The 27,534-nt window shown below is 46.3% G+C and overlaps 3 protein-coding genes across 4 annotated transcripts; 2 read left to right on the top strand and 1 right to left on the bottom strand.

Annotated features, from left to right (window-relative positions):
- The first annotated feature begins 7 nt into the window (after window positions 1-7).
- On the top strand, window positions 8-5,279 carry srp54 (signal recognition particle 54). Of its 2 annotated transcripts, none has more exons than XM_084678713.1 (17): window positions 8-126; window positions 518-627; window positions 719-816; window positions 984-1,075; window positions 1,198-1,282; window positions 1,532-1,636; window positions 1,786-1,852; window positions 1,948-2,005; window positions 2,123-2,273; window positions 2,480-2,628; window positions 2,838-2,938; window positions 3,088-3,174; window positions 3,261-3,334; window positions 3,616-3,724; window positions 3,922-4,101; window positions 4,199-4,294; window positions 4,738-5,279. In XM_084678713.1, the coding sequence occupies exons 3-17, from the start codon at window positions 739-741 to the stop codon at window positions 4,827-4,829; spliced, it is 1,524 nt and encodes a 507-aa protein (XP_084534839.1). In that variant the 5' UTR covers window positions 8-126; window positions 518-627; window positions 719-738; the 3' UTR covers window positions 4,830-5,279. The 2 variants fall into 2 exon arrangements, with proteins under 2 accessions (XP_084534839.1, XP_084534844.1); XM_084678718.1 differs by having other exon boundaries at window positions 10-126; window positions 3,922-4,092.
- Window positions 5,280-5,570: 291 nt separating this feature from the next.
- Window positions 5,571-22,326, top strand: sec23a (Sec23 homolog A, coat complex II component). The gene is made up of 20 exons (XM_084678689.1): window positions 5,571-5,714; window positions 6,905-7,147; window positions 7,340-7,397; window positions 7,554-7,640; window positions 7,758-7,994; window positions 8,123-8,202; window positions 8,293-8,437; window positions 8,735-8,893; window positions 9,097-9,212; window positions 9,298-9,421; window positions 9,656-9,736; window positions 9,836-9,925; window positions 15,618-15,724; window positions 17,011-17,164; window positions 17,317-17,394; window positions 17,639-17,800; window positions 19,153-19,239; window positions 20,105-20,260; window positions 20,347-20,412; window positions 20,519-22,326. The coding sequence occupies exons 2-20, from the start codon at window positions 6,927-6,929 to the stop codon at window positions 20,606-20,608; spliced, it is 2,298 nt and encodes a 765-aa protein (XP_084534815.1). The 5' UTR covers window positions 5,571-5,714; window positions 6,905-6,926; the 3' UTR covers window positions 20,609-22,326.
- On the bottom strand, window positions 10,419-13,501 carry LOC146299983 (adenosine receptor A3). Its single transcript, XM_084678700.1, has 4 exons — window positions 12,882-13,501; window positions 12,357-12,607; window positions 11,807-11,960; window positions 10,419-11,048 (listed from the first exon to the last, which is right to left on the bottom strand). Exons 1-4 carry the CDS (start codon window positions 13,325-13,327, stop codon window positions 10,628-10,630), a joined length of 1,272 nt encoding a protein of 423 aa, XP_084534826.1. The 5' UTR covers window positions 13,328-13,501; the 3' UTR covers window positions 10,419-10,627.
- Window positions 22,327-27,534: the final 5,208 nt, after the last annotated feature.

Below are 27,534 nucleotides of genomic sequence, written 5' to 3'. Positions count from 1 at the left end.
GTAAACACAACCCCGGAAGCGGATGCATTTTGCTTCTGGGTCGAATCGGATTTAGATGACGTTCGTTTGGTTGACTTAGCTTCTGTAGCAGCTGGAAAAACAGGAATACTGATTCTACTGATTCTGGTAAGATGGACAATTACACGATCTTATGCTATTAGCAACTGTAATGTATTTATTTTGTTATAAAACGAAGATGTCAGTCAACACGTCTACAAAGTAGTTAGCTAATAATTTTCACTGAACGGTAGAATCACGGCCCGTTGCGTCGCAGCTGTATGCTCCTGTACTCGAAATGTTGCTATCTTGGATAACTTTGCTTGCTATTAGTAATATTTATTCTTCTTCTATACATCTATAGCTATCAGACTACCTAACTATCGATACTTTGCTACGGAGGATGTACTAACCCGCTTTTCACTTCAATCACACTTTTACCAATAATCCTCCTGTCCCGCTTCTCATTTACATGTCTTGCTGTTGTTGTCTAATCTTGTTAATCCTTTATTTATTCTAGGATTCCTATTGATAACAAACAGTCATCACTGCACTAATTGGTGAGCAGTGAAACTAGGGGGTTGCCCCTCAACATTGAAGCCGAAGAGGCCGAATTTCTCAACTGATTTTGTAAGTTGAACACTTTGCTTGTAAGGTAGTAGTATACTATTTGTATCCGTACCCAACTGGTGATCTACTACCATGTAACCTATACCTTCAGGTTTCACTTGGATTGTAAAGATGGTTTTGGCCGATTTGGGACGAAAGATCACATCGGCGTTGCGATCACTCAGTAATGCCACAATCATCAACGAGGAGGTATGTTAAGTTGATCTTGAGGTATTATTTGCCCCAAGGTAACATAGTGCTTGTAACTCGTAGTTAAATAGTTCAGTATGATAACGGTTGGCCTAGCCGAATTGATTAACCATGATTCCATCTGCCCTGGTCTATATGTACTTTGACGAAGTGTGTCAACCCATTAGGTGCTAAATGCCATGCTAAAGGAAGTATGTGCAGCCCTCCTGGAAGCTGATGTCAACATAAAGCTGGTGAAACAGCTTAGAGAAAATGTCAAGTAGGTCATCATATTACACATGTATATTTGTCTCTTTTTCACATACACACATTCACACCTCAGATAGATGCACACTCAGATGACAGCACTTGACATTGTGGTGTCCCTTTCACTGTTTGTAGGTCAGCCATTGACCTGGAGGAGATGGCGTCAGGCTTGAACAAGAGGAGGATGATCCAGCATGCTGTCTTCAAGGAGCTGGTCAAGGTCTGTGCATACTAACACCATCACTACACACAGTGTACTGGTATGGAAGCAAACGTAATGTCTTGGTAATGAGTGTAGTTTGTAAAACCAGCTGTCTTGCAACTTGAGTTTTGAGTCTTTGGGGTGGGGTTAAGAGTTTCCATTGTCTTTCAACCAGTTGTTAATTACTGTGAAAGATACTTCCAGGGCTTACTGCCAGGGCTTTGAACAGTTCATGATTTTCAAACAAGTTGTGTGTTTTTGTCCTAGCTGGTGGATCCAGGGGTGAAGGCATGGACGCCCACAAAGGGCAAGAACAACGTGATCATGTTTGTGGGTCTCCAGGGGAGTGGGAAAACCACAACATGTTCAAAGGTGAGTGATACTGCTGGATCTTAGCCCAAAGATAAAAACTCTTCTATTTACTGTTTTTAAGGAAAGTAAAGGGAGTCCGGCTCTGTTTTCAACAGTGTGATGCTCCCTTATTTTCTAATATTAATACTGAATGCTTTTCTTTTTTACAGTTGGCATACTACTTCCAGAGAAAAGGCTGGAAGACCTGTTTGATATGTGCTGACACTTTCAGAGCTGGTAAAGTGTTCTGTTTGACAAATATATATATAATTTTTTGTTTTGCCTTAAAAATAATCAATCAAATTGAGTGACCGTGTCCTCTGTGTTTGAAGGTGCCTTTGATCAGTTGAAACAGAACGCAACAAAAGCCAGAATCCCATTCTATGGAAGGTAAGCTGACAACATTCTAGGGCCATATTTAACCCCTAAATCCTACATATTCCTCGGGCCATGTAATGCATAAAACCTACATGTTGCATGTGTTTATGTTCTGCATCTAATTGACAGTTACACAGAGATGGACCCTGTTGTCATAGCAGCGGAAGGTGTAGAGAAGTTCAAGAATGAGAACTTTGAAATCATCATTGTTGACACCAGCGGTCGACACAAACAGGAAGATTCTCTTTTTGAGGAGATGCTCCAGGTTTCCAATGCTGTGGTAAGTCTGAGGCACTTATCCCATCCCTTACACATCTCCTAAATGACAAGGAAGCACCGCATTTGGCTCTGGTATTGGACTAACTCTAAAAATAAGGTTTCACCATGACCATTGCCTTGTTTTTATTACTGGGTATTTAATTCTAACCCCAATTATGATATTGATGTATGTTTTATCAACTACATCCTGGTGTCCTGTTTCCACAGCAACCAGACAACATAGTGTACGTGATGGACGCCTCCATCGGCCAGGCCTGCGAGGCCCAGGCCAAGGCCTTCAAGGACAAGGTAGACGTGGCGTCTGTCATTGTCACTAAGCTCGACGGGCATGCCAAGGGTGGTGGAGCTCTCAGTGCGTAAGTTGCAGAAGTATTCATGTTTAGCACAGCTTTAATATGGTTGATTTCCTGGTTGAAATGAATAGTACAAAGCCTCAACCTGGTCTGGAAAGTTGCTGAGGTAAAAAAAAAAAAAACAGTGGAATGAACACTTGTTAAAAGAGATGTTTTCATAATGAAAGTCTTTTGTGTTGTTTTTGACTTCTTTTTTGATAATAATTTTACAGTGTGGCTGCGACCAAGAGTCCCATCATATTCATTGGAACTGGAGAGCACATTGATGACTTTGAGCCATTCAAAACACAGCCCTTCATCAGCAAGTTACTGGGTAGGCTGGTCACTCCACTGGGTGTCCTTGCTTTCATTTTGCCCGTAGCCAAAGCAACATTCCCTATTTATTACATTTGTTAACATTTTGTGAAATTGAATAATTTCAATTTTGTTCTCTTATTTTTCTTTTTTTCTTTTCATCTCCAGGTATGGGAGACATTGAAGGGTTGATAGACAAGGTCAACGAACTCAAACTAGATGACAACGAGGAGCTGATTGACAAGTTGAAACATGGTGAGATTAAAATCTATTAATTGTAGTTTTACTTGGGTAGTATTGTCACCCAATCACCCCCCCCCCCCATTGCTTCTCTGTTTCAGGCCAGTTCACTCTCAGAGACATGTATGAGCAGTTCCAGAACATCATGAAGATGGGACCGTTTGGACAGATCATGGTGAGGACAAGTGGATGGGAATTGGGTAGTTTGGGTTAATGGCAGGTGATGAGAGTCATGTTTGTGTCATGTTCTGCATAAACATTATCTTAGGGTTACCTTAGTTCTGCCACTTATAGGAGATGTATTGAGTTTGTATTATCTTCATTGATCCAAGCTGCTATACGTCGCTTTGAATAAAATCCTCTGCTAAATGAATACATCACTACATTACATTATTATCTCAGGGGTCCCGTATTAAGATGCATCAGTGCTATTATCGTACTTGTTTCAATCTTTAGGGAATGATCCCAGGCTTTGGAACAGACTTCATGAGCAAAGGCAATGAGCAGGAGTCCATGGCCAGGCTGAAGAAACTAATGACCATTATGGACAGCATGAACGACCAAGGTGATTACTGAAACATGGAGGAACATTTTGCTTTATATTTCCACATCAATCATCAGCTTCAACTCAATTGTCCTCAACGGAAATGATTGGTGCATCAGTAAAATACATTGGTTCCCAGTGATGTTCTTACCTCCTGTTGTATGTTACTCTTTAATGTCGTAAGCCTTTACCGCTCACGGATCTCTATTCTCCGACAGAGCTGGACAACAAAGATGGCGCCAAGCTGTTTAGCAAGCAGCCCAACCGTATCCAAAGAGTGGCTCGGGGGTCAGGTGTTGCCACCCGCGATGTCCAGGAGTTGCTTACCCAGTACACAAAGTTTGCACAAATGGTCAAGAAAATGGGTGGTATCAAGGGCCTGTTCAAAGGTACGAAAGGTACAGAGACTGACACTCATCTGGGTCAAATGCATGGTTGTGGGTTTTGCAGCAAGCTGAGTGGACTCTCCTAAGTAATTGTGTTTCATGTTTAAAGGTGGCGATATGTCCAAGAACGTGAACCCCTCTCAGATGGCAAAGTTAAACCAGCAGATGGCCAAGATGATGGATCCAAGAGTTCTGCATCACATGGGTATGTTGTTGAACTCTGCCTGCACATTTAAGAACACATTTGAGTTATTTAGCAGTACTTTACATTTAGTCATTTAGCAGACGCTCTCATCTAGAGCGACTTACAGTAAGAACAGGGACATCCCCCCCCCCCCCCCCAAGGCAAGTAGGGTGAAGTGCCTTGCCCAAGGACACAACGCCATTTTCACGGCCCGGGATCGAACCGGCAACCCTTTGATTACTAACCTGATTCCCTAACCGCTCAGCCACCTGACTCCACTTTACACATACATCTACAATGACTTAATGAACGATTGCTGCATTAACCCCCAAGAGGACATTCATTCTGTGATGTTGGCTCTGTTTTGTTATATGCATGGGAAATCTCCTTGTGTTGCTGTTTTTGATGATTTTGAATGTAATACTGATGTTATGTTAATCCACCACCGTGTGTTCTGACTGCAGGAGGCATGGCCGGGCTTCAGTCCATGATGAGGCAGTTCCAGCAGGGAGCTGCTGGCAACATGAAAGGAATGATGGGATTCAACAACATGTGAACCACAAAGCCTTAACAGTACCGCTGAAGGATACAAAATATGTGTTTTGGACCGTTGTGAAAAGGAGGAGGTGGGGGTAGGGGGAGGGAGAGGAAAGGACATAATTTGAGTAGATGGCAATTATTTCAGGAGGTGGAGCCAGTTATTTGAGGATTAGACAAGTGGAACCAAGTTCTTTTTGCCTCCGTAATATAATTCTATAACTTCTTTGTGTATAAGATTATGCAGAGGCGTATGTTCATGTCCAGAATAACAGGTCAATGATTTTACAGTAATTGCAGGTAAAAGAGGCACAAGAGATGGCAGGCAGGATTACAGTAGTGTAAGGAAATCATGGCTGATAATCCTGATTTCGAGAGATTGCAATGAATGAATATGACAAAAGATAAGTTTGTGACAGTATTTTTGTCATAATGTTATAATAAAATTTGTATTGCAACGTTTTAAAAATATGCTGTCATTTATTGGAAATCTTTGTGTGATTTATGGTTAAATGCCCTTCTTATCTAGCCTACTTTCAGCACATGATAATGTTTTGAAGAATAATTTAGTAGTAATTGTGCAACTTGTTCTTATTCTTACGGTAGAGGTAATAACACTAATATAGTGTCTTAAATGTCAAGCTGCTACACTGTGAACCAGAGTAAAACATTTTTTGGAAAAGTTTAAAATAGAAAAGATGTAGCTGGTGAGTTGGTGAATTTCGGATTTAACCTAAAAACTATTTTGGGTAGGATTCAGGATAGGACACGCCTCTCGACGTGGCATTGCCTTGCGCAGCCATGTTGTTTGCTACGTTGACAGAAAGCTAGTCTAGCTAGCTGCGCTTGTGTGAGGCGCTGTTCACTGTCGCTAGTACCAGTGTGGAACCAGTCTGAAAACCAGGTAAATATGTCAACTGTGCCTGTACTTGTATTGCATATTCAATGAAACTTATGTTTGAGACATTTGAATCCACAGATGCCTATGATTCCCATTGTGATAGTTTGATAGTTTAAGTAACAAGTTTGGCGGTTAGTGCTATGAAAGCGTTTTGACAGGCTGGCAACATTTGCCGGTGGGTTAGCATCTACGCTACTAGCTAGCTAACGTTAGCTGGCGTTAAAGCAATTTTTATTTAGAAAGCAACAGTGTTGGAAGTTTGTCGACTTGAGGAGATTACGATTTCACAATGGCGAGATTATAAAAGTAATTGAATACTTGCTTTGGATTGTGTTATTAGCAAACCAGTTGGCTAAACATGTTATGCCTTAAATATGTCTCACAGTTGTGGATTGATCGGTTACATACTGTGGCTTTCCACTCAGTTTCTTTAATCATTTAATTGACCGATCCCAGGCAATGAAAGACAATATTGTACTTGAGAAATTACAGCAGAATAATTCTAGCTTGTGAAAATGGTGTAGTTGGCAGAATACTGACCATTTAAAGACACTTTTAAAGTTGCTATTGAGGTCAGAGCTACTCATTTTAGAGCCTATATAATTGTGAAATATATATATATATATATATATATATATATATATATATATATATATATATATATTATTCTTTTGAATGCATTTACAAAATGTAAAGTTAATGTAATGTCCGGGTGTTGGTTTGAGCCACAACTTCATCTTTGGTTGAGCTTTGATTCACTTGTGTCGCAGCCAGTTAGTTAAACCATAGGTTAGCCTTCAGCTTGCTATGTGAATTGGTTCATTGGGCGTGTTGTTTCTACATCTTTAATGCTATCATACGTTGCGGATGGCCTCTGACGGAAAATAATTGTAACTTTATGTCCAAAGTCCAAAAGTAGTAGTTCATGTCAGGATAAGGAACAAATCAACGCACTCGAAGCCTATTGGCCATAATAAATAGATTGTGGACTTGGGTCTTAAGCAATTATAAAGTGCAATACGTGTTTAGTTTTTTGTATGACTCATTTTACATTTAAAGTCAGTGAAACTCTGTTCCATTCTTCTTATATGTAGGCAGTATGCCAACATCTGAGGCAGTACCTGCATCAGAAGGCAAGAGAGAGTTGTCAAATGCCTACCTACACTCCTTAAACCCAGCACCCCTTTTCCCAGTCTGTAGTTCTCCAAGGGTGCCATGGCGACCTTCCCAGAGTACATCCAGCAGAACGAGGATTGTGACGGGACACGTTTCAGCTGGAACGTGTGGCCCTCCAGCCGCCTCGAGGCCACACGCATGGTGGTCCCCGTTGCCTCGCTCTTCACCCCCCTGAAGGAGCGTCCAGACCTGCCCCCCATCCAGTACGAACCAGTGCTCTGCAGCCGGGCTACCTGTCGCGCTGTTCTCAACCCTCTCTGGTATGTAGGCTATGTTGACAAACAAGGCTCGTCTTTGAAAGAGCGGTTCATGCAAATATCTACTGTTCTTGAATGTCTGGATGTTAGCTCTAGATTGTGAGATTGTACACTAACACAATTAGATGCAAATATTCTGTGGAAATCTCCCTCCTCCCCTCCTCATAATAAACATTCCTTTCCTCTGTCACCCAGCCAAGTGGATTACAGAGCCAAGCTGTGGGCTTGCAACTTCTGTTACCAGAGAAACCAGGTAGGTGCATAGGGGACTTTGGCTGATGACATACCTTGTACAATACTGTAACTACACCGGGAGCTGCAACTCAGGTGTGGTCTATTCATGTTCTCATGATGTGGCTTTAGACTTATAGTCCTTATTCATGTTCTATTCGTGTGTTCATTCCTGTAGTTCCCACCCACCTATGCAGGGATCACAGAGGTGAACCAACCAGCAGAGCTGCTGCCCCAGTTTTCCACCATTGAATATGTGGTCCAGGTATAGCTACGTACTTCAGTTAAGCCCTTTGTCTGGCGGACGTGGAAGCAACACAAATCCAATTCCGACTATTTATACATTCACAGCAGCGCTCTGTTTGTAATTGCTTTCCTCCAGAGAGGTCCTCAGATGCCTCTGGTGTTCCTCTACGTGGTCGACACCTGCATGGAGGACGAGGACCTGCAGGCCCTGAAGGAGTCTCTGCAGATGTCACTGTCTCTGCTGCCCCCTACTGCCCTGGTGGGGCTCATCACCTTTGGACGCATGATCCAGGTTCATGAGCTGGGCTGCGAGGGCATCTCCAAAAGCTACGTCTTCAGGGGCACCAAAGACCTCAATGCCAAGCAACTTCAAGTGAGTTCCCAGACAGACGGAGTGATAGACGGATCGAGGATGGAATGTGGAAGGTTATGACGGCTGGACCAGCTGGACTACCTCCGAATGTGTTTGCTGAACTCTTAACACCTGGTGTTGTTGTGTAGGAGATGCTGGGTCTGACCAAGCCCACTGCTGCCCAGGCTGGACGGGGGCCCCAGGGCCCACCACAGCCTCTCTCTAACAGGTACAGTTCTCTCTCTCTCTCTCTCTCTCTCTCTCTCTCTCTCTCTCTCTCTCTCTCTCTCTCATACATATGTTGTGATGCTGTTCCCAGGTTCCTGCAGCCAGTGCAGAAGGTTGACATGAACCTGACTGACCTGCTGGGGGAGCTGCAGAGAGACCCCTGGCCCGTCACCCAGGGAAAGAGGCCCCTCCGCTCCCTGGGGGTGGCCATGTCCATCGCTGTGGGCCTGCTGGAGGTAAGACCTAGTCTGGGGGTTGGGTTTAGCCTGCTTGGGGATTAGGCGGGGTAAGGGCTAGGGCTGAGGGTGACTGAGGCTTGAGGGAAAGCTAAGGTAAAGACTGGTCTTGACACTGTAGCCTGTTTGGTAGTACCAGACTCCAGTGGGTCAGTGCTGGGATAAGACCAATGGTTGTGGAGTTGTAGGGTCTTGGGAGTCTTGTCGAAACAGTGTTTTTTCCTTTCTCCTTATTTCTCTTCCCCTCAAACCCATCTCCACTCCCCCCCCCCCCCCCTTCCTGCTTCCTGACCCTAGTGTACGTTCCCTAACACGGGGGCGAGGATCATGACGTTCATCGGCGGCCCGGCCACCCAGGGCCCTGGCATGGTGGTGGGGGACGAGCTGAAGACGCCCATCCGCTCCTGGCACGACATTGAAAAGGACAACGCCAAGTTCATGAAGAAGGCCACCAAGGTGAGCCTCAGAGAGAGTCACACCGATAAACATCATCTGCATCATCTGCCTACACCCAACTGTCAATCACTTCCTGGTCAGAACTGGGAAGGTGAATGATTTTCGACAGGTTGCGGTTAGCTCTTAGTCATCCATGCTGATCTAGAAGTAAGGGCTGTTCACAGTGAGGGCAGCACTCTAAGCACTGTCCCTGTGTGTTCCAGCACTATGAAGCGCTGGCTAACAGAGCTTCCACCAACGGACACATCATGGACATCTACGCCTGTGCCCTGGACCAGTCGGGTCTGCTGGAGATGAAGTGCTGCTCCAATCACACCGGGTAAGGCCCCTGCTCCCAGGCTTTCACACCAATCACAGAGCCGGAAAATCGTGAGTCAACCAATCACATGTGTTTTTGTGTCCAGAGGCTACATGGTGATGGCAGACTCCTTCAACACGTCTCTATTCAAGCAGACCTTCCAGAGGGTCTTCAACAAAGATGTACAGGGCTCTTTTAAGATGGCTTTTGCTGGAACACTGGAGATCAAGGTAGAGTCTCTCAGGTCTTCTCAGTCACTACAATGCCTCCACCAGATCACCAAGCTGGAACTGGGACCTTGTGTCTTTCGTTTATCTGACTCATTGGGGTAAACTTGATCTCTACCCTGGTTAGACCATAACTGTCTGGGGTGTTAGATGTCTTGGTCTTACGTTGACCCGTAGGAATGAGAGTGGAGATTGTTGGTGGGATTTATCTCATGTCTTTCCTCCTGCTCCTCTCAGACCTCCAGAGAGCTCAAGGTGTCTGGAGCCATCGGCCCCTGTGTCTCCCTCAACGCCAAAGGACCCTGCGTCTCTGAGAACGTGAGTGTCGTCCTACACACTTGTTGACATCGTTTTCGTCACAGAGCCGTGTGACATTCTGCCAGGTAGCTGTGTCTGAAGCCTCGCGTGCCTTCACAGGAGATAGGAACCGGAGGAACGTGCCAGTGGAAGATCTGCGGCCTAGACCACAACACCACGCTGGCCCTCTACTTCGAGGTGGTCAATCAGGTAGTTCTGATGCACACACGAACACACTTGTTCAACCTGTTGTTCAGCCATGGCACACACGCACACAGCTGCTAAACCTGTTATTCAGTAGAGTATCTGATGCGCCAGGACAGTTTCGTGTCAACACGTGTGTGCCCTCCTGCTGTGCAGGCATGCAACAACTGGAAAGTCGACTCTCCCAGTAGCCAGTCCCTAGCTGCAGAGCCCTGTTGAGCTGAGTATGGCGTTGCAGTTTGTTATTGCCAGATAGCGAAGTAGTATTGTTACATGGATGATATGAAAATAGGAAGTCATAAAGCCAAGTCTTAATTGCCACTAACCCAGACCTATACCACATGTGACCTGCTACCTGAGCTGTGTTTGTGTCGCTCCACCACCAGGTGGCGCCCTTGTCAGGGAAATGAGAACGGATGCCAACAAGTGATCAAAATGACCAAAGATGCCACAGAGAAGTCTTTTTTTTTTTTTAAGATGAAATTATAGAAGCCTTCATTTTTATTAACTTATAAACGTTTAGAACCTTGCCTCGAACATTAAGAACAGTATGGGAATTGAAACTACCCAAAAATCCAAACAGGAAGAGCCACATGGAGCCTGTTGGTTTGAGGAGCTCTCTCAGTGGGATTAGAATGGGATTAGTCTTCAGTAGTAGATCCTCCGTGGTCCATCAGGGCTCAGGGAAAGTCCCTCTCAGGGTTGGGTCTATGGTGTGTTCCTGTGCTGAGCAACAGTCCTGTGTGTGGGCACTGCCTCTGTGTCTGTGTGTCCAGGTATCTCCACTGTTGGACTGTGAGGCTGGGTCGTCGAGTCCCTGGCCCCATCTCTGTCCTCGCTCCCCTCAGTGTCCCCGTCCTCATTCACCTCCACTATGTGGCAGGGACGGGGCGTGGGAGACTCGCCGTCCGCGTCTGGGTGACTCGTCCCCCTGGTGTGAGACCCTGGCCCGGTCTGAGGCGTCATGGCCTCGTTCTCAGACGGTGGTGGTCCCTCTAAGGAGGTCTTGGGCCTGCTGGTGACCACCTCCAGGTGCAGCGCGCTGCTCTGAGGACGGGAGGTCTTCTTTTGGCACTGGAGTGCCTGATGCAGCTTAGCCAGGCTTCTCCTAAGGGCGGCCCTGTACCTCCTGAGGGCAGGGAGGGGGGGGGGGGAGGGAGATTAAAGTAGGGGACCGAGGGAGAGACTAATAATTCATGCTTTCCTCTAACAACCCCAGAGTCCGATCGACAGTGTACTCTCATGATGACTTCATAATCAATCAGAACAGATTCTAGAAGGAGGTTTGCTGGAAATTCCAATATAACTGCTGCTTTATCAAATTTGTGAAAAGCCTGGTTTCCAGGCAATTTAGTAACTTGATTAGTCAGGTTTATCAGTGCTGGTCCTAGCACATTCTGTGCCCTAGGCAAGGTTTACCTACACCGCCCCCCCACCCCCCCGGGGCACAAACCGGGGTGAGTGCCCCCCTCCCCCACAATAATCAACCACAACACGGACTTATGATGCAATTGGTGCCCTCTGCTGGTAGTGCGTTTGAAACACAAGCGGGAGGTTAATTTAAATGGGTGCACTTGGGAAATTGCCGCCCTAGGCGGCTGCCTATGTCGCCTATAGGAAGGACCGGCACTGAATCTTATTACTTAGTCAAGATCATGGATTTGAATGAATTCACAACCCATCACTGTGTGAAACTGATTATGATTGCTCTACCAAAGAAACGTAGTCTTGAGCAATTCCAGGGAACAGAACAAGTGATTGGATATATCTTTGGTTTCTTAGTGGTAGCAAAGATAGAGTCTGCATGGAAACCTCAGTCCAAATGTCAATTCCTGAAGGATTAGACAACAGTGCAGCTGAGTGCTTTGTGTGGCGTGTATCACTCACGCCTGCGTCATGGAGTTGATCCAGGGGTTGAGGGTTGCGGTGAAGAGGACCAGCCAGGTGGCCAGGGCAGAGGCCGTCTCGGGACCCTCCCTGCCTGAGAAGGTCTCATAGAAGCACAGGCAGATGTAGGGCAGCCAGCACACCAACAGACACACTGACCAGAGAAGAGGAGGAAGAGGAACAGGGCATGAGGTCACAGAGGAAGAGGAACAGTCAGGGGAACAGGAACTATCTATGAGGGAACCTCATAAATAGTCACCAATGGGTGCGTTTCACGACAAAGCGACTTGACAGATATATTCGAGGCAGATTGCGTTTAACCTTATGGGAGGTTTTGCCTTTGTGTCGTCCCAGAGTACGGTATGCGTCTTTCTATCTGGTCTTCTGATATTGTTTACTGTCGCGTGGATATAGCTCCTTATCTCTGTCTTTGCACCAAGGCATTATTTCCTGATTCTCTTGTTTGCAAACAGCAACGGCCACAAACCATGGCTTAGACCTCGGCAGTGTTCAAAAGGTCAACAGCCGTTATGCAACAGTCAGGACTCACCTGAAGTTGCCACCATGACGATGGAACTCTTGAAATAGGTGTTAGCCGGTACGTAGAAGCAGTGCTGGTCGTTGCAGACGAACGTGCCCCTGCGGACCTGCTTCCTGGCGATGTAGACGATGTAACCATAGAGGGAGCACATGATGAGCGTGGGGGCAATGATCCCCACCACTATGAAGAGCATGTTAAAGCCCTGGTTGGAGTGCTCAAAGCTGGGCGCGCAGATGAACCTGGTCTTGCTGTAGCTGTACCTGCACAAGACAAGACACAGAGTTGGAATGTAAATATGTGCGGATGTTGCTGCCAACATCCTTACTGAACGTTGAACGACTTTTTAAACAGATGGAACAGAGAAAGCAAATGAGACTTGTGTTTGAATGTTTCCTGATACTTTATAGGCAGTGCTGATGAAACGGACTCGCTACACATACACACAGACATACTCTTGCTACGACACAAGCTCCGTGGAAAGAAAAGAAAACACACTTGTACGTCTTTGGAAACACACAACACACACACCCTTACCTGCCGAAGCCCAGGAGTGGCAGGGCAGCGTTGAGCAGGCAGTAGAACCAGACCAGGACCAGCACCAGTCTGGTTCGACGGAGAGAGCAGATGGAGGCGTAACTCAGCGCAAAGCAGATCTCCGTGAACTTGTCGATGGTGGCCCAGGTGAGGGAGTGGATGGAGGCCAGCTGCAGCAGGAGGTAGAGGAAGCCGCTGCCCTGGCAGAGGGCTCCGTCGTCCGGGTAGCCGTCGGGGCGGAACAGGCTGTTGTGGGCCCCAAAGGGGATGGTGGAGAGGCCCAGGGCCAGGTCGCTGAGGCTGAAGCTCAGAGTCAGGCCCCAGGTGTCTGTCTGGAGCTCCTTGTTGAGGAGGAGAACCAGGAGGAGGAGCAGGTTGCCGCAGATGGAGCCCAGGCTGGAGAGCACCATCAGGGCTGCGTAGAGCAGGGACACAGCCTCCTCCATCCTGGTACACTGCTAACCCGCTAGCCTGATATCCTGGTTGTCAGCGTGCTGGGAGGCTTACTACGATGCTGTTGGACATGCTCTTATCTGACATGGCTACGGCTGTCTAATCCCTTACGCTGTAACGACCGACCAGGGACGATTTCCCCCATGAATAAGCAGATTCACCAGCTGAAACACCTGTGCAGTTCATCCCATTCCCAGCGAACTGCTCTGCAGCGAAGGACCTACACAGCACATCCCCATGTTGGTCTGAGCGTTCAGCGCCAGCGTCGACGGACCACCCACAGTGCTGATCCTCCCTTTGCCCCTCCCTGGTTAGAGCCAGCCCATTCACTCCTGGCCTCTCCCCCTGCCAGCTAGCCCCTCTCCCTGGCTGTGTCGGCTCCAGCCCGCCCCTCGGTCCAGTCAGCAGGTAGCTAACGTGACGTTGGCGCTCACGTTACCTGAGACGGTGTGTCGGGGGCGAGGGTTCCTCGGGGAAGCCGTTGTTAGGGCAGATGTGTCGGTCTCCCGCTGTGTATCCTTGGAGGAGGAGGGGTTCAGTTTGTGCTCAGGCACACAGACACACAACCACAGCCCTGACAAGGAGGGAAGGAAAAGAAACAGAAATGCACATTCACAAATCGCAGGCCGACAAGTTCCTCTTGCAAGCCTTTGTGGTTGTTCTCAACTTTTGCTAGCGGAAAGTTAAGAGTCCAAAGTGTGATAAAGCTAAAGTATTCCTGTCGTGTCTGACAGTGGTCGGGCGAGATGAGGAGACTGGGAGGTGTTGTTCTCTCTTGTTCACGGCTCTGGCACAGAGCTGGACATGGTCTCCTGTCTCAGTGCCTCAGTTCCTCACTCACACAACAGCAATAATGGGCCTGCCTTCCCATTCACCTAGCAGCCATGAGAACAGAAACATGCATTCTCACTTTAATGGTGGGGAGAGTACAGTAAGACAAACACAAAGAGGAGGAGTGTTTGTGTGTGTGTGTGTGTGTGTGTGTGGATACACATGCATGTGAGAGGCTGTAACAACCACTGCTTGGTGTAAAGTCAACACGCGCTTGAGATCCAATATCCTCTGTGTGCCTGTAATGGCTGCTGCTGTCTTAATGAACCATTTGGTTGGAGAGGGATGGTGGGGTAATTGGCTCGTAGCCTGTGTCTAATTCCCACTAAGCCTGACGCATCATTAATAACCTCCTCTCTGCCCTCCTAAACCCCGTCTCATCACTCTAATTATCTGGCGTTTGAATCTTGTTTTTCCCTCCACAGGCTGTGAGGTCAGCAGTCCTTTGTCGTGACCAAGCCCAGTTTTGAATGATGGGGCAGAGAACTGAATCCTGGCTGTGTCAAACCCATAGCTGGGTCGTTGGTGTTCATGGTGACCTTTATAACGCCTCTGTGTAAATATACACAAGCAGGGGCGGGGAGCTTCTCAGTGGCTTTACTTCTCTGATTGATTTAGTGTCGGATGTGCCTGGGCTAGCACGTCTTCTCTTAACAACCCCAATCCCCCTCGAAATAATCTTTTCTTTCTCCTCCCTCTTTTGATGTTATTTTCCTGCCGAGTTGAGGATCTGATCCGAGTCTATGACTTCTTCTTTGTGTGAAGCTGAACATGTGGTGTTGCCTGCTAGTGTTCTAGTGAGTGTGATGCCCGTGGCTAGAGCTGACCTTAGCACAGCCCGTCTGTCTCAACTGCCAGCTCACGCAAATCACTGTAGGCGTTTGTTTTCTCTGAATTCTCTGAACATCTTTACATACTCTTTTGTTTTTTTCCACAGGTACACCCTTGCACTTTTGAGGTTCATGTTTAATTGTAACTCGTTTAACTACTACATGCTCTTATGGTTCTTCCCTTTGGGACTTATTTCATTTTCACAATGTATGCTTCTTGTTTTGGCTTCCCGCAATGTTTGGGGGTATCTCGTTGTTATGATCAGTGACCTATGCACATTTGTAAAGTTCTCTTTTGGCAGTCGCTTTGGACAGATGCATCTGCTAAATGCATACATGTAAATGTCCTCTACCCCTTCCCTCCACATAACCTCAGGGTCAAAGGGGAATCTCCCCAGGACACTTTGTCCTCCTCTCAGACCTCATTCTGATATCCATTCTTCCTTCACTTCAATGGGTTGGCGTGAGGCTAACCATCCTTCAGTTGTGTTACAGTGCAGTCCTCCTAAGCCTGTAGACTGTGCTGCTATCCCCAGAACTACCAGAAGGGGGAGTGTGTATGATGTGTGTAACTCCAGTTACTCTGCACTGTCTGACCCTGTGTGTGGTCTTCCTGTCCCAGCACAACGCTCCCATCCCCCAGGGAGGGCGTGGCTCCATCCAGTTTGTCACCCAGTACCAGCACTCGAGCGGACAGAAGCGCATCCGGGTCACCACTGTCGCCAGGAAGTAAGTCCCGCCCCCTCTCCCTTCTCCCTCTGCTCTCCTCATTCTGGCTCCTTGTCTCCTCGTCACTCCGCCTCATCACTCCTTTCCCCCTCTCCATCCCTCTCTCCTGGGACTTAACTGTTCCTTTTCATACAAATCTTATCTGAAATGGAACACTGACCTTACATCCAAAGGACAACACGTGAGGAATAAAATAAATAAAATATTAAATCAAAGCTGAATCGCCATACATTTATCAGAGCTACAGAACTCTCAGAATGACAGGGGAACAGACATGGTTACATAATATGTTTGTATAAAGTTTTCTGTCCGACTGTGCATCTATGTAGGCAAAATAACAAACGGTACACTGTAGATAAACAAACAATCCACTGTTCCAATCACAGAACTGACTGTTGATCTCCACTTACTGTGTATCTGTGAGTTAATCCTGTTTCCATGGCAGCATGGTGGCGAGGAGGGAGAGTCGAGCCGTCCGCGTGTCTGTTAATATCAGAAAGATTTAAGAAGGAGATCATCTTCACACAACATGACAGAGACTGAGCGGCTGTCTAGCTTAGGATCATGTTAGCTGGACGGGATAACATACCGTAGCCAGACATTTACAGACTAGGCGTCTTTCAGAAGATGCTACTGGAGATAGATTGTTGTATCCTTGGTAGATGGGCACCCAGTGAGCAGCATGATATGTGCTGATGGCGAGATGTTCATTCTCCCTGATGAAAAGTGTGTTTCTGCATGCTCAGCATGTGACGAGGGCCAGAGGACATGGATCTAGATGAGAACAGTGATAGCAGAAGTAAAGGGCTCTGTCAGAATTCTTCAGTTAACACGCTTCTTAGGTAAGAAGGACTCTGGGAGTTTTAATGCTACGTTAAAATCCATCGAACTGAGGCACAGTTGTCGTTTAATGGGCACTCAACAAACATCCACTGAATGTTATGCAATATTTATGCAGGAGTAGCAGCCTGTGTTTCCCTGCTGATGATAAAGATGTTGTCTGTGTCTCTCACCCCTCTAACCTTTTTTTTCTTTTTCTCAATTTTACTTTTCCCTTCCTCCCAATCTCCCTCTCTTCTACTCCTTTACCTTCCTAATCCCATTTCCTTCCCTCTCTCTTCCTCTTTGTCCAAACATCGAAATCTGTCTCTCTCTCTGTCTCTTTCACTGTCTCTCTCTCTGTCTCTCTGTCTCTGTCTGTCTGTCTGTCTCTGTCTCTCTCTGTCTGTCTGTCTCTGTCTGTCTGTCTCTCTCCTCTCTTTAACCTCCCTCCCTTGCTCCTCCAGTTGGGCCGATGCCAATACCCAGATCCAGAACATCGCTGCGTCCTTCGACCAGGAGGCGGCGGCCATCTTGATGGCGAGGTTGGCAGTGTACCGGGCAGAGACAGAGGAGGGCCCTGACGTTCTACGCTGGCTGGACCGACAGCTCATCCGCCTGGTAGGAGACACACACGCACGCACACTGTGTTCCTGTTTTTTCCCTGTGAAAAAGTCCATTTGCGGTTTCTCACCCTCCTTAGGACACCGTTTCACACCAAGAGCGCCTCTACATTAGCAGGTTTGAATAAATTCGATTTCTCTGTGTTCCAGTGTCAGAAGTTTGGAGATTACCACAAAGATGACCCCAATTCCTTCCGCTTCTCAGAAACCTTCTCCCTCTACCCTCAGGTAGGTCTCTCTAGAGGCTCTGTCTCTTCTGACACAGCTGGATTGCATATACCCTTTACTTTTGTCCAAAAAAAGAGGCCTTTGAGACCTTTTGCAAATACTTGTTGAAGATAACATATCAATAGATATGACCATAATTATGTGGAATCCTCTAGATTGCTGTGTGGATTGCTGTTACATAGTGTTTTTACCATAACATTCCTGCCAGACGCACACAATGACCCATCTGTGCTTCCATCCCCAGTTCATGTTCCACCTGAGAAGGTCTCCCTTCCTCCAAGTGTTCAACAACAGTCCTGATGAGTCTTCCTACTACCGCCACCAGTTCATGAGGCAGGACCAGACCCAGTCTCTCATCATGATCCAGCCCATCCTCTACGCCTACTCCTTCAACGGGCCGCCTGAAGTAAACACACACGCACACACACTCACACACACACTCACACACACACTCACATAGCACAAAGAGATCAGCTCTTGGGATGAACTCCTGTTATGTTGTTTAAAGAGAGTCATTTCTTAGCTTCTCTCCAAACTGGAACCATCAACAACTTTTTTTTCTCTTTTTCTCTCTAGTTGTAATAAAGATCAAAGCCTCAATTTCTCCATCTTTCTCTAAATCTCTCTCTGTCTCTGTTCATCCCTTCATCTCCGTCTCAGTAGTTCTCTTGCTCCTTCTTGACCTACCCCTCCCTCCACTCTCTGGCAGGCCGTGTGTGTGTGTGTGTGTGTGTGTCAGTCAGTCGTCTCCACACAGCGCCTGTTCCTAGCTAAGGCTGGCTGCTCGGTTCTCTCAGGTACCAACTCCGATAACAGAAGTGCTCTCTCCTCACAGCACCCGCTGTTTGCGGTGTGTGTGTACGTGTTGCTATACACTGTCTGCTGTGGAGAGGCTGGTGCTTGACCATCTAGCCTGGCCTGGCCTGGCCTGGTGTAGCCAGGAGACTGAGAGGCGCAGCTGTTTGCTTTTCTGATTAGAAGACTTGTGTGTTTCCACTGGAGCTAGCCGGGGCTTTAAACCCAGTCAGAATACCTGCTCCTTTATCACAAAACAGATGGTGGCATGCAGGAACAATAACTGACGTCTCTCTGTTGCTCCTGTGTCCGCTGAATGACTCTGCAAAAACAAGGAGCAGACTTAATTAGCAGATAGAAGCTCATCGACAAACTGCCATGGTGGTTGTTGTTGTTTGTAAGGTCACCTGATGTGTTATAACTTGTAAAGACCCAGTGTTGGTCTTTTGTAAGGTGTGCTCTCTCACCTTGGTTGTGCGCTTGAGATGCCCTCCTCCTTGTGAGTGAACTGGATCTAATCTGTTACTGTTCAGGTTGATCCCTCCGCTCCAGGGATTAGACCGCACCGCCCTTTTTAATCTGTCAAATCTGCCTCACTAATCTGCTCTAATTGGAAGCAGCGTTATTGATTTGAGTAGAATTAGGCGGCTGTCATGGGGTTTAAGAAAGCGATGGTTTCGACATAAATAAGAAGTTTTTCTCATATTTCCTTGCGTCGACCTCAACATCCTCCTCAGCAGTTGCACGAATGTAATATTCAGAGCGTGCTCCTGTTTTAATGTTTTTGGTTGAAACTAACCTTTTCTCTCTCTCTCTCTCTCTCTCATCTCCTCCTCCACTCTCCTCCCCTGTCCCCCTCTCTTCCTCTCATCTCCTCCTCCCCTGTCCTCCTCTCATCTCCTCCTCCTCTCTCTTCCTCCCCTCTCCTCCTCCCCTCTCTTCCTCCCCTGTCCTCCTCTCCAGCCAGTCCTCCTAGACAGCAGCAGCATCCTGCCAGACAGAATTCTCCTCATGGATACATTCTTCCAGATCCTCATCTACCATGGAGAGGTACCTTCAGTCTTCTCTCTCACTCTCACTCTCGCACTCTCTCTCGCCACCCTATTTCTTCACATCAGTGTGTGTGTTCCCTTATATATCTGCATCTTTCTTTCTACACATCTCTCTCTCTACTTTTCTCTTCTATGTCTCTCTCTCTCTTCATATGAGTTAGTACCCTCCCCTTCTTCTTTTCTGGGCCTGGATTCAGGCAGATCGGTCGCTGTTGTCCCTGTGAAACGTGTGGGTAGAGGGAGAGGGGGGGGGGGAGAGAGAGAGAGAGAGAGAGAGAGAGAGAGAGAGAGAGAGAGAGGAGAGAGAGAGAGAGAGGAGAGAGAGAGAGAGAGAGAGAGAGGAGAGAGAGGGGAGAGAGAGGGGAGAGGGAGAGAGAGAGAGAGTCTATCTAAGCCTCAAGCAAACAGTCCAGGGAGTCCAGTCCCAGGGGCTCCCACTGCCCTCTTAAGCTAGCGTTCACAACATTTCATACAGAGAACCAATCACGCGGCACGACAGTCTTATACCTGTGACCTCAAGAAAGTTCAGGAGGTGCTAGACGTGGTCTGCGGTGCCCCAATCCAATACTCACAGTATCAAATGCGAGTTGATTTTGTTCATAAATTGGCCATTAGATTCCTAGGCTTGGAACTCAAGTGGTGATAAAAACCTATCTGAACTTGTCATTGGGCTGTCTCAGACAATCTGGACAGCTCTTTACAACCCCTCCCCCACCTCTCTCTCTCTCTCTCTACGTCTGTCTCTCTTCCTTGCTTCTTTTTTTGTTTTGGTTCTCTCCCTTGGTTACCTGTATCTTGAGTGTCCTGTCTTTACTTGTCTTTACTGATCCTACCTAACCCCCCATTTCCCCCCTCGCTCTCAGACGGTCTCTCAGTGGCGCAAGGCAGGCTACCAGGAGATGCCAGAGTACGAGAACTTCCGGCACCTTCTGCAGGCTCCCGTTGACGACGCGCAAGAGCTCCTACACACGCGCTTCCCAATGCCCCGCTACATAGACACAGAGCATGGAGGCAGCCAGGTACACACACACACACACAGTAGATGTCTCCAGTAAATGGAATTAACCTAGTCTTGTATTGGTAACGTTCTTGTCTCGTTCCGCAGGCTCGTTTCCTGCTCTCCAAAGTGAACCCATCCCAAACCCATAACAACATGTATGCCTGGGGCCAGGTAAGACCTCCCTCCTCTCCTTACACCCAGAAACACCCAGAGAGATCTACTCATGTCAGAGAGGTGTCTAAATACAGTACTTTCTGGATTTCTCTCTCTCCTCCAGGAGTCAGGTGCTCCTATCCTGACTGATGATGTCAGCCTACAGGTCTTCATGGACCATCTGAAGAAGCTGGCTGTCTCCAGTGCTGCCTGATCCTCTACGCCCCCTACCACCACCACCACCCCTACCTTCCCCCTCCCTCCCCACACCTCCACCCAATTAATAGTAGTCTGGCGACCCGGCCATCCAATCAGTAGTCATCGATCAGCTAACCATCCAATGAGGAGTAGCTTTCAGCTGAGGCCAATCAAATGAGCAGATTTGTGATCTGTTTGAGCCACTGTGAGAGGACGTTTCAACATAAACCAAGTAGCCGTATCTCACCTGTGAACCAGATTGAAGGCTGTTCCGGACAGGGCTGCTGTTGAGCATGTCATATAGATTTGGTCTCTGCGTTTAAGCAATTACATCATAAAAACTGCATCCAGCAGTGCTGCCTATTGGTAGTCTACCCACTTGTAGAACCGTCTGTGTTAGTGCTTAGTTGGAACACAAACCGCCGTATCTCTGTTCATATGATACACGGCAACGTCATCTACCAAAAATGACAAACCTCTTCCTCTATGCCATTTTATACTGAACACCTAAGAGCTTTGTACAGCAGAGATGATTATATGTACAGAGATGGGCCTTCAGAAGGTCCTCTGTACCACCACAGAGGTTTATGAATACGATTTTTAATAAAGAAATATGGGTCGTCGGCCAAGGTATGGTCTAGGACCACTGAATAAGATTTAAAGTCTGCTACACTCAATGTACCATGTCAACACTAACCTTGTAGGCTGAGGATGTTCTGATGTGACCATAGCTCTTGTAGGAGTTCCAGCACAACACCAGAAGTGTATACCGTGTCTCATGTTCCTTCCCTGTGTGTTTCTATTTAAAAGTATACCGACCTGAGAAGGCGTGTCTGTCCTGTGTGCAGCCGTAGTCGAGGATGCCAGTGGTGTTGTCTGTAGGCAGAGGAACTGCGTGAGGGGTTCAGAGGAACTGCAGTGAGGGGTTCAGAGGAACTGCAGTGAGGGGTTCAGAGGAACTGCAGTGAGGGGTTCAGAGGAACTGCAGTGAGGGGTTCAGAGGAACTGCAGTGAGGGGTTCAGAGGAACTGCAGTGAGGGGTTCAGAGGAACTGCAGTGAGGGGTTCAGAGGAACTGCAGTGAGGGGTTCAGAGGAACTGCAGTGAGGGGTTCAGAGGAACTGCAGTGAGGGGTTCATAGATCAGAGAAGATCGTCGAGCTGGGTCTGATCACAGTAGAATAGGCTGTGCTCTGCTCCACTCCTCTGCACACAGAACGCCACAGCTATTTTCCGACATTTGATTGTGTGTGTGTGTGTGTGTGCGTGCTGCTGTCTAATTGATGCAGGTTCTCCATATCAGATTCTCTCATTGTGGTTCTGAACATGCTAGCAGGCTGCAGAAATACAGACTGTTTTACTAACATTCTCTTCATAGTACAGACTTGCTGGCTGCCTGATGGGCTGTATGAACAATATCTTTAAGTCCCAAACCACCTTATAATACCCTACAACCTACCGCACCGAGCACACTTCTACACCTTAGTATCCTACGCACTGTTGCAGCAGCGCACAAGAGCATGAACAACTCTGACATAGTTTGCATCCAGTTCTGTTGGCTGAAGGTGTTGGGTGCTGGGGTGTAGTGTATTAGGGTGTAGTGTATTAGGGCGTAGCATCTTAGGATCTGTTGGAGACTTTCAAGGCTGTATGAATGCTGCCTTCTCTCTGTCTTTCTGCCTTGTGACTAACAGTGTTATTTCTGATGTTTCTAATAAAAAAACTTTTCCTGTCAACATGTTATCGTCTCATTTTAGCAGCCTAACCCTGATTAACATCAAGTGTTTTAGGGATTTTGTTGGATGCAAGTAGGTAAGCAGGTCTAACAGTGCATAAATAGCTTAAAGGGCTGTCTGATTTTTCAAAGTTGGTTACTCTGTATTTATACAATAATAATGGACTACTACGTTGTGTTAACATGGAGGGGCTGTACAGCTTGATCTGATCCTAACAGAAGAATCCCAGAGCTGTCACAGGTGGAATAAAACTAAAAAAACATTTTCAGTGAGTCATCAGTGACAACTGACCTTGAAGATGAGCTGCTGTCACTGCCAGTGTCCACCACTAGGGCGCAGTAGAGCTCATCCACCTTCGTTACTGAGGTCATCTCTTAACAACGGAAGCTGCAGTGTGCCCGACGTGTCTCCTGGAGACAGTCTCCATACTGAAAATATCACCTCCAACCATGTTATACTTCAATATAAACATTCATGACTGTCTATTTTTACTAAGGAAAACCAATATAAATTGATAATGACCTTTATTGTGGAGAAGTAACATCGATTTCTTTAGCCATTATATTTAGGCATGTTAGCCATTGCTCTTAGCCGTTGCCATTGCTCTCAGGCGCTGAACAAAGGTCCTGTACAAGTTTGGTGTGTGAACAGTACAGTTTGTCAGTATGGTAACTGCAAAACTGTTGATAATGTCACAGACTTGCTATTTCATCTGTTAAGAAAACAGATCATTAGAAACAAGACAACAGACAGACTTCCAGAAAACACTTGACAGAACAAGTTTGTTGTGAAAAACTGTCTTGGGTCCCAATCAAAGTAACAGAACAGAATGCCACCCCCCAAAAAACTGAATTCACACCAAAAAAACTGACAGACTGACTCACCCAGCCTGCAAACCTTTTCAATTTATATGTTGCTGTGGATACAAGGTTGTGCAGAGAAAGGCCATTCAACAGATTCTAGAAATTATATTTTTCTTCTGTTTGTGGTCAAGGCTTTCTGGCACATGTAAGGTCATTTTCCTTTTTAAAATATGGCTAACATGGTTTGCTCAGCAAGATGATAGGTTTAAATGTAATGTGTTTTAAAGCTATACGAAATCAATTACCTTTCCAAATTTGGGGAAGGACATGGACACCTTTAACACAGTCACACTGAGTGGATGCATTGAACAAAGTCTTAACCTTTCCATGGGCCGAAATACATTTCCCTCCTAGCTTTGATGAGTCACTGATGACATGCCAACATACCAATGGAGAGTAGTAGCATTGCGATGCTGTGACTGGCTCAACCATACGGAGGGAGCTCATAGCTATGGGTGATCAGGAGTGTCTGTATTATCAGTCATGTCAACATCGCTAATTCTCCATAACGTTAGCCATTTATTTGCCTTATGCCTTGCTCCATGGTAGCTTCTTACGCTTGTTGTGTGTGATAGTTGGTAAATGAAAAAATGTGCACAATGCCAAGAAATAATATTGATAATGCCAACAAATACAGATTAAACTGAAGTAACAAGCTTAGCCTTCTTTGAAAATGTAAGAAGTAGAAAGTACAGATATTTGTGTAAAAAACGTAAGCAGTTAAAGTAAAAAGTTGTCAGAAAAATAAATAGTAAAGTAAAGTAATACCAGAAAAATCTTCCTATCTCAGATCCATGCAGCATTTATTTTTCAGCCTTATTGGACATGCCATACAGGTGTAGTTGATGAACAAGATAAGGCGCACTGCCAGAGTGCAATGCTTGAACTAGGCTTCGCTCATATGGAGAAAGAGAGTGGTCAAGGAGAGGGGTGGGGGTGGAGTAGAGGAGAGCTTAGAGAGGAGGGAGAGACTGAAAAAAAAATGGCTTTCTTGTGATGAAGAACCTACCCGGACATAAACAGCACTTAAGGTTTCCATGGCAACTTTGCCTCTTCCATTAGTGTTGGTCACAAATGATTTATCCTTGTTTTGATAAGATAAGACAGAACAGTGAGGTGTACACATACCCTGCAGATCTTGGACTAGAATTCCCCCAGAACACTGCGCATAAGTACAATACAACCACTTCAAACCAAAAGAAACAATGACAACCCGTAACAACGACAAGCTGCTTCCTGTAATATCACTGCGGCGTACATGTCACAAAAGATTGAACCCTACAAGGCTGAACTGAGACTAAACAGTTTGACACTGTACCGACCACAGCTGATGGCTCCATCTCTCCTTCACAGCATGTTCTGAAAGGGAGACCTCACTCTCTCTCTCTTTCTCTCCCTGACCCATTTATCAGTAACTAGGCCTGGTGCTTCTCTGTACATGGTGCCAATCAACTGGTCTCTGATGAGGCCAGGGCTGTGGGGCTGTCAATTGATCTTATCAAACCAAAGGCAAGAGATCTTTTCAGAATATCATCTTCTAAAGACTCCTCAAAATCTGTACGGTTTCTTTGAGGAGCAAGATGTTAGAAAGGTACTATCTGTCCAATGTGGCAGTAAAACACAGATTAAATATAAAGGTGGAATGACCAGTGGAATTAATTTCGTAGGGGACTCCGCGCTGTCATTTATTGTCATCTGTTAGACATGCATAATCAACTACTGGTATGCAACTTCACATACAATATCTCAAGCCGTACGCACACACACGTAAACTCAAACATTGTTATGCACTTGTAAACTGTACATCATTACTTGTCACAATCCCCAACTCCTCCGTCTCTTCATATTTCCTGTCCAATGGTTAACTGATCCAGTACTGTACACAACATTTGCATATGTATTCTAGAAGTTACTGCAAGAAGACTGGCCGTTTTCCCTAGATAGAATCACTTTTGTATTGTTTTAATAAACAGTTAAATAAATATACAGACTCTTGACTAAAATGATATATCTTGACTAAAACGGTTACATTATGTAATATTTCCATGATATACCCATTCATTAATTAGATATTTGAAAGCTTTTTCCTACCGTGTGTCAGAAGAGTCAGCCAGTGTGTTTCTCCTGTGTCATTTCTGCTGATCAGTCAGCCATTGGTTCAGACGTCTGTCCAGGATGACACATATCCCACTACTCTTCCTGGGTGACCTTTGACCCCACCCTACTGAGAAAGAACAGCTGAAACACGTCAGCCAGAACCACGTAGACGGCTTGAAAAATACATTGAGATGAGTTCATCCATTGAAAATGTGTGATGGGAGCAAGTATGGTAGTTGCCCAGGAACAGATTCATGTAAGTTATTCTATATTTACATTTAGTCATTTAGCAGAAGCTCTTATCCAGAGCGACTTAAAGTACATTGCCTCGTACATGGACATGCCTTGCCCAAGGACACAACTTAATATGGCACGGCAAGGAATCGATCCAACGACCTTTTGATTACTAGCCCGACTCCCTCACCATTCAGCCATCTGACTCCCTATTCTGTCCATATATCACAGAAGGACCATGGTTGCTTGTTGTTCTGTCCGTGTCTTGATGTCTTTGACCTGCAGTATGGAGCTTGAAGGAATGGTGAGTTGGTTTGATGAATTATATTTTCGCTGGGAGGTGACAGCTTCTTGCTGTCAGGGGAAGAAGGTGCAAACTTGAGCAGAATGACAACAATGAGACCAGGACACAATCCGGAGTAGGAGAGGAGAGGAGATGTGGGAGGAAAATCAGAGAAATGGCTCCATGTCTATACTTAGGTTTGGAATACCTCACGGCCACTCAAATACCTCCCCCACAAACGAGCTGGTTAGACATCTTATTTGGTGAAGGGTCCAAATAATAAGGGTCCAATTTTTTTTTTGGGGGGGTGGGGGGGACGATCTGTCGAGAATAATTCTAGTGATGTCAAAAAAAAAAGAAACCTCGTATCCCCTCTCATATTTTGTCTGAACGCTTTGCTAACAGCGGTGGGTGTATTTGCCCCCACAGTGCTGCAGTGGGCAGCAGAATCAGCCCAGTCTGTAACCTCCATCCCTCCAACAGCCTGTTACTCATCTCACAGCAGACGGCTGAAAAAAACTTAGCTCAAGCAGCTGATGTACTTGACTTCTCTAACGCTCTCTCTCTCTCGGCCCCTCTCTTTCTCTCTCTGTTTCATTAGTGCTCACTCCCTGTCTCTTTTACCCTCTCTCTCTCTCTCTGTCGGTCTCACACTGCTCTCCTGGACCCTCTCGTCCCTCTGTCTTTCTATGTCTCAGCTGAATGATGCCTGAACATCACTTGTTAGTTCAATTAACAACTGGACTGCTACCTCCTTTGAAACACACCCTGGTCTGAATGCATTACATAACCTCTATTCATCCAGAGAAAACAGACATACTGACGAACAACAGTCTCTGGAAACAAATACACACACATGTACTGTGTATAAGCAGATACACAGACTAACTGGCACTGAGCCGGGACAAAGTTCTGAGACAGAGTCATCAAATTCACTCTCTCCTTCACAGAAAGTAGAACATTGAGTAAGTCAGTGTGAGTGGGTCCAGGAGACAGAATATTGATGCAGAGTTCTCTGCTGTTCCAACATACCACCTCCACCTCCTCCCTGCCTCTGTTGCCATAGCGAATCCACCATCTCCAAAACATACAGAGAGAAACAAAACCTTGACCACTTTTATCTCTGGGTTTCCTGTCTCTATGGCGATGGCAGTTATGGGGAACCTTTGCAACATTCGCTGAAGAGCCACACAACAAAAGACTGTTTAATGTCCATTGCACTGAAAAGAGCTAGTTGTGATTATGAACAAAAGCATTTTACAGATCATGTACACCCACCTATTAACACAAGCACACATACACACATACACACACACACACACACAAATACACACCAATGGATGGCTAACCACCACAGCATTTGCACATTCTGCTTGGCTTACATCAAACATCTAGACTGTAGTTTGAAAGCCCAATTACCAAGTCAGGCTTGAGGACAGAATCTTCCTCCGGATGCAAAGTGGACTAGATCAATAAATCAGTGTTGAACCTGGGAATAGTGGCTGTTGCAGTAGTCAACAGTTGTTGTGAGTGTGTGTGTCAGCTTGCAGCTGGAGGTGAGGGAGGGTCACACACCCGGGGCAGCTCTGCATCTCAGCCATCTTCTCTTCCCTGTCCTGTGTCATCTGCGAGGGTGAGGAGAGAAGACCTGGAGAGGAGGGTCAAGGACGGATGTCATAAGGAATAGCTCAGTGGTTACAGCATTTGGCTGCAGAGAGAGAGGTTGCAGGT

This window comes from Hypomesus nipponensis, chromosome 3 (assembly GCF_054491055.1).
Source record: "Hypomesus nipponensis isolate SF chromosome 3, ASM5449105v1, whole genome shotgun sequence".
Classification (NCBI taxonomy): Eukaryota; Metazoa; Chordata; class Actinopteri; order Osmeriformes; family Osmeridae; genus Hypomesus; species Hypomesus nipponensis.
This window is presented reverse-complemented; position numbering and strand designations above follow the sequence as displayed.

What these genes read in the sequence shown, in the direction of transcription:
- srp54 (XM_084678713.1), top strand. Translation starts at nt 739, where the DNA reads ATGGTTTTGGCCGATTTGGGACGAAAGATCACATCGGCGTTGCGATCA. An exon ending in TCTTCAAGGAGCTGGTCAAG is followed by an intron (nt 1,283 to 1,531) that starts GTCTGTGCATAC and finishes TTTTTGTCCTAG; the next exon opens with CTGGTGGATCCAGGGGTGAA. An exon ending in GGTGGTGGAGCTCTCAGTGC is followed by an intron (nt 2,629 to 2,837) that starts GTAAGTTGCAGA and finishes ATAATTTTACAG; the next exon opens with TGTGGCTGCGACCAAGAGTC.
- sec23a (XM_084678689.1), top strand. Translation starts at nt 6,927, where the DNA reads ATGGCGACCTTCCCAGAGTACATCCAGCAGAACGAGGATTGTGACGGG. An exon ending in TCAATGCCAAGCAACTTCAA is followed by an intron (nt 7,995 to 8,122) that starts GTGAGTTCCCAG and finishes GTTGTTGTGTAG; the next exon opens with GAGATGCTGGGTCTGACCAA. An exon ending in ACATGTATGCCTGGGGCCAG is followed by an intron (nt 20,413 to 20,518) that starts GTAAGACCTCCC and finishes TCTCTCCTCCAG; the next exon opens with GAGTCAGGTGCTCCTATCCT.
- LOC146299983 (XM_084678700.1), bottom strand. Translation starts at nt 13,327, where the DNA reads ATGGAGGAGGCTGTGTCCCTGCTCTACGCAGCCCTGATGGTGCTCTCC. An exon ending in CCACTCCTGGGCTTCGGCAG is followed by an intron (nt 12,608 to 12,881) that starts GTAAGGGTGTGT and finishes TGTCTTGTGCAG; the next exon opens with GTACAGCTACAGCAAGACCA. An exon ending in ATCAACTCCATGACGCAGGC is followed by an intron (nt 11,049 to 11,806) that starts GTGAGTGATACA and finishes CCCTGCCCTCAG; the next exon opens with GAGGTACAGGGCCGCCCTTA.